This window comes from Paramisgurnus dabryanus, chromosome 15 (genome assembly GCF_030506205.2).
Source record: "Paramisgurnus dabryanus chromosome 15, PD_genome_1.1, whole genome shotgun sequence".
NCBI classification, from domain to species: Eukaryota; Metazoa; Chordata; class Actinopteri; order Cypriniformes; family Cobitidae; genus Paramisgurnus; species Paramisgurnus dabryanus.
This window is the reverse complement of record NC_133351.1, coordinates 322,121-331,888: the sequence shown is the minus strand read 5'-3', so window position 1 is coordinate 331,888 and position 9,768 is coordinate 322,121. Positions and strand designations below refer to the sequence as shown.

General features: G+C 38.4%; 1 protein-coding gene across 1 annotated transcript; it reads left to right on the top strand.

Moving 5' to 3' along the window:
• The first annotated feature begins 394 nt into the window (after nt 1-394).
• nmi (N-myc (and STAT) interactor) lies at nt 395-9,373 on the top strand. The gene is made up of 9 exons (XM_065252472.2): nt 395-596; nt 677-727; nt 801-959; nt 4,484-4,600; nt 4,997-5,159; nt 5,348-5,454; nt 5,530-5,716; nt 8,798-8,901; nt 8,994-9,373. The coding sequence occupies exons 1-9, from the start codon at nt 570-572 to the stop codon at nt 9,195-9,197; spliced, it is 1,119 nt and encodes a 372-aa protein (XP_065108544.1). The 5' UTR covers nt 395-569; the 3' UTR covers nt 9,198-9,373.
• Nucleotides 9,374-9,768: the final 395 nt, after the last annotated feature.

Sequence of the window (9,768 nt, the reverse complement as noted above, 5' to 3'; positions counted from 1 at the left end):
GTGGAGCAAATTATCAATATGATGTTTACATTTACAGTTGTAAAAACAACATTCATTTTATATTCCTATTAAGAAAATATGCTTATCAAAACAATTAAGATATGAGCAATCAAATTTACTGTTTTTAGTTATATGTCATGTATGTGCAAAAATGAAAATATTTATGTGGGTTTTTTAAAATGACTAAAACTGATCACGAGTTGTTCGTGTGTTTTATAAACCTGCTAATGTGAACGTATTCGGCCTTGTGTTTCGGCCACAGATTACTTTCATGTACCGTTATGAGGTTGTGAAGTTTATTTGGGGTTAAAGATGATGAGGTATCTTCTGAATACAAAAGCACCACAAGCAGCCATCCTCAGATTCAGGTCCTCGCGCGCGTAACTTTCACTTTTGCTTCATCGCTCACGTGACTTCTGGTTAAACAGCTCAGGTTCACTTGAAGCCTCAGGAAGTTCGGGAATAATTCGTGTTTATGATCAGTCGACAAATATCTGCAGCTTGTTTTTATCTTCAGATTTGAAAATTTACTTCAGATAAACCACCGACTTTGTTTAGTTGTTGTCACGATGTCTAACAGCGCTACAGATCAACTGGTGCGTGTTTACGATCACACACTTTCTCAATCTATTTGTTTGTTAAACTGTGTTATAATATTTGTGTTAATAATGAACAGCTCGACGAGCACAAGATGAGCGATGCGGCGGCTGAATTACAGAAATACAAGGTAAAAAAAACATGGTATTCTAATTCAGACAAGGACGGAGCACGGTTTTATTATAATATTGTTGTTTAAACAGGATTTGATTGGGACTGCAGACGACGAAAAATCCAGACTGGTTCTGGAGAAGGCAGAAACAGAAGATGAAAAGAAAAAAGCCCAGCAAAAATACGAGGATCTGCAAGCTACTGAAGACAAAATCACTAAACAGTTTAATGACGACCTTCGAGAACTACAGGTAAATTTCGATTGGAACGGACACCATCACAACAACACAATTTAAGATCGGATACAATTTTATTTATATAGAGCATTTCACAATTGTTTAATTGTTACAAAGCAGCATAACATTAATAAAAGCAGGAGAAACACAGAAAGATTAGAGGACAACAAAACCAGCAAAGTACAGCAGCTAAGATTAAACCGTACTGTAGTGAGCGGAGTAATAATGTATCGTATAGACCCTTTTACTGTTTGTACATAATGATGACGTGGCAACGGATGCGCGCGCATATTGGCAACGGAAGTATGGTAAGAATCAGCAGTGAATCAACACAGACTGAGAAAGTTATAAAGTAGATGTACAAAAATAAAGTGGACAGATACATATATAAGTAAATAAGTATATTATATTAGTGCAACCAAACGCAACAACCAGGCATTTTGATGCTGGGAAACTGTTTTAATAAACCTTCTGAGTTGCTAACACGTTAGAACCAATGGGGAAGAACACCACTTCTGTTGACAAACTGCACACGCAGGCTATTTGATCAGTGAGCTGTTAAAGGGTCTATAGAGACATAGCGCAACCAATCCATCCATCTCCATTGACTTTGTATTGCAAGATGCCACCTTCTTGTCATTTTTGGCTTTATAACAAAAACCAAGAATAATGCCTAAAAGCTGCTGTGTGACAAGGTGTACAGCTAACAAGCTAAAAAACCCAGAAATAAGTTTTTATAAGCTGGCGACCCCAATAAATTTGCATTTAAAGACACAAAAGTGGAAAACAGGCAACTTAAAAAGCACCCACTAGAGGAAAATGTAGTTGGCGATCCACTTTTTTCTCCTTAAAGCAACACCAAAGAGTTTTTTTTTTACCTTAAAATAACGTTTCTAAAAAAGTTTCAGTCATTCATCCACTCAAAACAGGGTGAATGGCACTTTCACATTCACTTTGCAGCCCTCTATCGGCCAGAACCGCACTAAAGAAGTTTCCAACCGTCGGGTCACCGTCCTGTAGTTCGAGTGAAAACTACAAAAACTTGCTTTACGGCAGACATACAATCCAATTATTTACGACAGTTGTAATGGACAATTCCACTTCTAACCTGTAGGGGGAGCAAAGAGCAAAAACTCTTTAGTGAAGTTTTAAAGGCTGAAGTTTAGCAGTCGGTGGTCGCTGGTCAGACATCGTCTAAGCATCACGTTGAAGGAAGGCCAGTAGATCAGTGGTGTCATGACCTTCATGGCAGCAGGAACTGGGTCTGTTAGTCTCATTGTCCTCGGGTTCGAGGACGAGACAGGGAAAGAGAAACAAAATCCTGATAGCGTAGGGGCCGTTCACATGTAATACAGTATAATGGTTTAATATCTGCTCAATTCCGGACAAGCGAACTATTGTGGCATAAGTATATTTACAAGAGGAGTTATGTGAATGCTTTGTTAAAGAGATATGTCTTTAGTTTAGACTTAAATTTGCGACAGCAGTGTATGTGATGGATTGTATTCTGTAGGGCTGTCAACTTTAGTCGTTTAGTCCGGCCATTCCCAAACTGTGGTCCGCGGACCACTAGTGGTCCGTGAGGGTACTGCAGGTGGTCCGTGAAAAGGCAAAATAAGAATATGTATATTTTAATATACAAACTCGTTCATATTTTGGGCGAATGTGTACTGCTGCCTAATAAACGTTACTGTGAACTCATTCATTCTGGTGCCTGTGAACGGCACGCTCTCTCAGTTTAACGTCGTTCAATAGGGTGCCAGATTTCTATATTCTTCCAGGCGAAAACCCGACTAAAACACACTGTAAACAGGCCTTAATGTGTAGCGGAAAAAACAACCAATCTGGCAACACCGCCACCACTCGGTGTTCACCAGTCACGCTGCATGCGTCATCACAACAACACAGACGCTTCTGAAATTCCTGCCGCGCAACTCAAATAGTTTAACATTAAATAACATCATATTTGTCCTAAATCGTTAACGATTAACATAGGCTGCTAACGCATATTCCGCATCTTGAAATAGACTTTGACTAAGCTCCCGCTATTTAACGTGCACGTGTGGAGTGCAATACCTGCGAGTTGTCAAACACGCAATGCCTCGCAGCGCTTCTCGCCCGGGGTGCGACCCCCACCCAGCTAGCCTTTCAAGGTATGTGTAAGCAAATACAAAAATTAAAAGACAGTCAACGCTAATGTAAACCCTGGTTGAATAAGGATTTAAAGTTGGACATGAAGATGAAATCTGACGCATTTAGCTTCAGTGTTAAAACTGATCAAATAATTGCTGTTTGGTGGTTCTATATGGGCTATAATGGCAATCATTTAAAAAAATAATATGGGAAAAAATAACTATAAATTAGTTCATTTTTGGAACTGTGACCTAGTTTAACATTTTCAAATATGAACTATGAACTGAACTAGTTCATTTTAAAATTTGTGATCTGTGAACTAAACTAGTTCATGTAGAAAGTGAACTTTCCCAACACTAAGAATATGTATATAAATAATTATGATATAAGGTTAAGAAACCTGTTGTACTGATGCGATGACCAGTTATAGTTTTAGTGCTAGTAAGCCTATTTTGATGTGCAGATTAATTCATGACTTTGTGTAGACATATTTTATAATAAGTATTATGAGGTGGTCCGCGAAAATTCTTGATTACAAATAGTGGTCCACACACACAAAAAGTTTGAAAACCCCTGGTTTAGTCGACTAATTGGTCGATGCCGTCTTTGTCGACTGACATTTTCATTGGTCGACCAGTTGCATAATTAATTTATTTTCGCCAATAAAAATTTTTTCATTGATTTACTCCTTGATATTTATTCCTTTATAAGCTGTTAAATATTACTGTATTCTAAATATAATTAGCCCATGTTTTATCCCCAACTTTAAATGCTTTAATTTAGGCTATTTTGTAACAGCGCCACAGTTTAGCGCACCACGTAGAACACTCTGGAACTGCACCTGTGGCTGCACTGCTACTTCAGGCTTAGTAAGGAATAAAGATAGTTTTGCTGTATTCATTCAGTTCAAACACTACCTGTTTTGGCTTTAGTCAGAAAAATGTTTCAAAGTAAAGAAGAATATACAGCCTGTATAAACGAGAGCTTTTAGGAGTTTTCATTATTTGGCAGTTTTAGCAGTTATATTTTTTGTATGGTCAGGTGTGCGATTGTGACTGTCACTATAGACCTAGTACAGAGCTCCTCACTTTGCAATTAAAAAAATCACTTAATTTTCAAAGAATTGTTTTATTATTATAGTTTTATGTATTAATATTAATGTTTTTTCGTTGTTGTTTTATAAATTCTCTATGACAATTGTTTAATAAATGTTCAATCAAAATGCAAAACATTGCGTCTTTTTAAATTTTTAGTCGACTAATCGATGCGCAGGACAGGACTTTGGTCGAATAAGCATTTCTTTGGTTGACTACAGCCCTAGTATTCTGATAGAAGTTCTCCATAATACGAAGGTGCTTTAAGGCAGATTCAGATGTGTGTTTGTTTGTTTATCTCCATGATTTCAGGAGGAGATAAAGAGTCTGGATAAAGTCAATCAGGATCTTGAGCGAGAACTGCAGGATCTCCAGAAGAAGCTTAGCATGAAGAGAGATGAAACTGCTTCTCTTCAGCAAAAGTTTAAGGTTGATCCACATTTTTATTTTTGAGATAAGACTTTTGCTTATAGGCAAAGTTAACTTGCATACATACATTGAAGTAATTATAAAACCTGATTTAAAAAAAGTTTTTAATTATAGTGATTTAAAACTAAAAACGAACCCTTGTCTGTGTATAGTGTTCACTTATGTATTGCTGTTCTTGTGTTGCTATAATTGCTTCTATTGTTACCTCATTTGTAAGTCGCTATGGACAAAAGCCTCTGCTAAATGACTAAATGTAAAACACAAGGGGGTTAAACATTAAAAATAGCATTAGGTTTCTAATGCAGGTCAGCTAACAACAAAACACAGTAGACAGTGTCAAATGGTTTTTAAGATGATTGTGTTAAAATCTAAAGACACGTTCCCTCTGATGTGCAGATAAAAGCTGAAATCCCAGTGAAAAGAATGAAGTTTACTCAGGTTGAAACAGAAGAGCAAGAGGAGAGAGATGAAGATGTGGCCTGTGTATTTACTGTCACCCAGAGACCCTCGCTCCTCCTGAAGGGTGGACAAGCTCTCATCACATTTGAAGAGGAGAATGGTATAAACTCTACTTCTGTATCCGTCAATGGGCTGTTAAACAAAATATTCTCTTACACTTTTGTGCCGAAGGTTTAAGATGCTTTTGCTTTTATTTGCACTAGTTACTATAAAACAATGTTACTGTTCTGTCACGCAGCATAATTCATGTTATTTAGACCGTAGTTAATGAAGTCTTGTGTCCTTCAGTGGCCGAGCAGATCCGACGGCTGCCCAAGTGCTCTGTTGCCTGTGACAAAACCAAGATGGATGTAAAGCCGTGCCCCTTAGCCCTGGAGCCCTCTGTGAAATTTGAGGTAAAATGAAACTAGAGAGAGCATTCCCTGTGTGACGGATGTGTGTTGCGTTTTACATTACTTCAATCTGTGCAGGTTCATATCAAGGTATCAAAGAAGAGCATCAAGTTCAGCAACGCTCCCCCCATTTTACCTGAGGAGCGAATGAGAGACCGGCTGGAGGTCTCCTTCTCCAAAGCGAGTCGTGGCGGTGGCGAAGTGAAAAACGTGGAGTATGACAAGCAGAGCGGCACAGGCCGCATTACTTTTGTCAACACTGGAGGTCGGTCTTTTCCTAACCTTGGACGTGTTATTCTACTGTATATACTGTATGGCGTAGATTTTGTTGATCAAGGTCATGATGTTACATCAGATTAAGGTCTTGCGATTATAGCCTGACTTACGTTTTCAAATTCATTGGCCATTCAGTTCTTTACTAAAATCCACATAAAATGAAGCAAGACTAAGGGCCCTATCTTGCACCCAGCGCAATTGACTTTGTCAGTGACGCATGTATCATTCGCATTTTGCGCCGGCGCACAGCGGGGTTTTTCCCTCCACAGATGCACGTCAGCAAACTAGGGAATGAACTTGCGCTCCCTGGGCGGTTCAGCGCAAAAAGGAGGCGTGTTGCGGCGCAAACCATCTCTTATGCTATTTTGCAGTTTCAAAAAACAATTGCGCTACTAACCAAAAAAAACTAGTCTAAAGTCAGTGGCGCGTTGCGCGTGGTTCATTATGCTATTTTAAGGGCGCATGCTTGACCATAATGTATAGCGTGCACAACGCGCATACACTTTGCTTATCTAATCTACACAGATGCAACAGTTATTTTTGCAAATCATAAATTGTTACACTTAAAAATATTAATACACGAGATAAGGGGAATCATAGTGGTGAGCATTGTGGTGATAGTTTTTATTTATTCTCATGCAAATAACGATTAAAATATTTTCATAACTTTGTTGTGTGGCTGTATTACGTTTATTTTATGTAAATAATAGTTAAAATGTTTTCATAAGAGACCTTAATGTATATGAACTTGATTTGTAAGAGTACTTTGGGGTTGGACCTTGCTTGCGTTTCTTGGGTCCGATTTCAAAGCCCCCAAACCCTTTCAGCGGTGAGGGTGGACGCAGCGATGTCCTCTGCTGGCGTCAAGTCCTGAGGCAGATCCACCTCCCGTTACACGGCGTGCCCGATTTATGCTGGCAAGCGTGGGATTCCCCCGTACAAGGACGTCGGTCTCCTTGGCTGTGAACCGCTCCTGGCGTGCGCCTGGTAAATCCGTCATAATAATAGCAACCCGCCATGGAACTTGCGCCCTTGCGTTTAAAGGGAATGTTGGCTAGCGTTCTGATTGGTTTATTTGACGTTACGCCCAAACCACACCTATGAATAATGAACCTACTTCAGACCAACCCCTTATTGATTTGCGCCCGGCGCAAGAGTTATTTCTCACGCCGGGAAAATAGCAACAGCGCCCAAGATCCGCCCACAAACTCACTTGCGCGTTGCGCTTCGCACTTGCGTTTCAGATCGTTAAAATAGAGCCCAAAATATACTATAAGGTAATATTGTGTTAAAAACATACAGGAAATGAATTACAAGGAGCAAGGAAGAAGGAGAGTTTTAAGTTCAATAATTAATTGAATATAAATGTAGTGTGGGTATAGAAAAACATTCAGATAAATCCTGCAAATGATAAAACCAAATATGCAGGTGCTGTATTTCATCGACTCATTCACTTGTACTCTGCACAATGACAATAAAGTTCAATCTAATTGAATTTCCACCCTGACTGTATTGAAGTACAGCAGTGAAGAGAAGTATGTTTTACTTGTTTTGTTCCAACGCTGATAGAAGTTCAAGGTTTGCTGAGGTCTTTCTTTGTGTTGTTGAGGAAAGTTTTTCATTTAGCTGTTTTTAGCTTCATCTATTTTATGACTGTGATCGGGGCTTTCTGTGTAATTTTGCCTGAGCCAAGGGCTTTTCTGCCTCTTAAAAATGTATTGTGTGTGTGACTGGAGTTTCCAGCCAAGTTCATTCCAAGTTATTTGTAAAGGAGTAGAATATACATCTTATATTTTAATTCAGATTCTTCACACCTTTTTGTGTGATTGATCACATGCTTATCTTAAAGATGATTTTTGTCATCATGCATGAATGTGGTGCGGTTTAAGAGTAAAAGCTAGCAACAACTACATGCTCACTAGTCACTCAAGTAAGTGTAATGCATTAATTGGGTTAAATAATTTGAACGCACGACAGACTCATGATATAATCACATGCGTTAAAGCTCCCATAACACAAGCTGTTTCTGCATATCTGATGTATATATCTGGAGTACCTAAAGAGTAGTATCACTCTCTGAAAAATCTTTAGTTTTATCAGATTTATAAAAGACAGATCACCTTTACCGATTCTTTCCATAAACGTACAAAATAATTAGGAAGGAGGAGTTACGAGCTGGGGGAGGAGCGTCACGAGTCATCCAACACTTTATACAACACTGACTGGATAATTTAATGATTCACCACATGTATGTGTCGTTTATATAATATACACTTAGTACCTATTTCCAACATAACACAGAAGTCTTACTGCATGCAACTTATGACCCAGTTGAGATACACTTTCATGCCATTTTTGAGTTTTGATATAAAACAAAGCTGTCGCGTGAGGTGATGCTGTGACTTAGTGTCCTCAGTTCTCGCTGATTGACGTGTGGGTGTGGTTTTCCAGGGGAAGTGCCCATAAAAAAGTGACGCGTATAGAAGCCCCTGTAATGTTAGCTGGACCCGTATTCGATAAAAGGTTTCCAAAACTTGTACGAACCCTGGTGAAGTGCATTCAGCACAGAAATACTCTGAACACGCCCGTCGCCCAACTGCTTTTTTGACACTTTGCATTTGTTAGCATGAGGAAACAACTCATGTCAGAATGCATGAAATAGCGTTGAATCCCCCCTTTAACATGTTACTTCTGACAGACCTGATTAACATTGTTTATAGAGTCGAGTAGGATAATAATAATAATTACAGATCTCTGTTCTCTGCTTAATGCTGTGATAGTTTTCCTCTAGTATTACATTTATAGTCAAACTGGTTAATTTGACAGACCATATTAATCTGAAACTGAAAGTCCCTGGATCTCTTGAATGAAAATAAACAACACAGAAACTAAATAACAATATCTGATTTTCTTTTCTAGTTCATGTGGCCCAAACTGTTCAACGACTGAGCCACAAATATGCATCTAGACCAATTTATTTATATGACGCAATCTGAAAAATTGAATGCGCCTGTAGATGTTTCCATCACATTGATATCTGTGCGTCTGATGGTGTTGAACACCACTTTAGTTGCAGAGAATCTGGTTCTGAGAGAAAAGTTTCCTGTGGACACCAGCACTGATCTAATGGTTGATCTGTTTCCACTCTATGAATACCAGCTGAAGAAATTTCAAGTGAGTTTCCACAACACATGCTCATCATCATCTATTAGATACAAAAGCAAAAGTATATTCACTCGTTTGGTTGTTTAATAATAATATTGTAGACATACTCGGGGGTCCCAAATCGCACCGTGCTGCTGGAGGGAATTCAGGAGGTGATGGATGAAGAAGATCTTCAGGACCATCTAGAAATCCACTTCCAGAAACCCAGTAATTACGGAGGAGAGGTTCAGGCCATTAAGTACATCCCGGCTGGAAAATCCTGGACGGCGTTCTTCAGTGACGACAACGACCAAGCCGAAGGCTGAGGCTGGATTATTGTGTTCAGAAATGACACGTTATTTACTTGTGATTTGGTGAACGGAAATTGTTTCTTCTGATTTGCTTATAGGCACATGATGAAATTGAGAATATATTGAATATCCTGTTAGAATATCGAATATATAGAATATCTGTTTAATAATTAATTTAGGATAAAAGTGTATAAGGTCACTAAATGTGTAAGTTAAATATAATAAAGTAATGTTGAACAAAATGATTTTTTTCATGTTTTCTTTTGTTATAGTGTCTAAAAGGGTGGGCATCACAGTGGTTTATTTGGGCAGTTTAGAAATGCAATTGTGTCCTGGTTCACTAAAGACCTTAATATGTAATAACAACTGCAAAACACTTATGTATTTAAGGGTTAAAACATGATTAAAACTGCAGGCAGGCAGGCAGGCATCACTCATTATTGGTTATATGAAAACACCGTAGTTGCACAAGATTTCTGTAGGAATAATTTATTCAAATAAAGTTTCTCTAAACTTTGATGTTTAACTACCAGTTGGTGATTGGTGGCATTTTGTTGGTGTTAGCATAAAACAGATCAAAGGAATA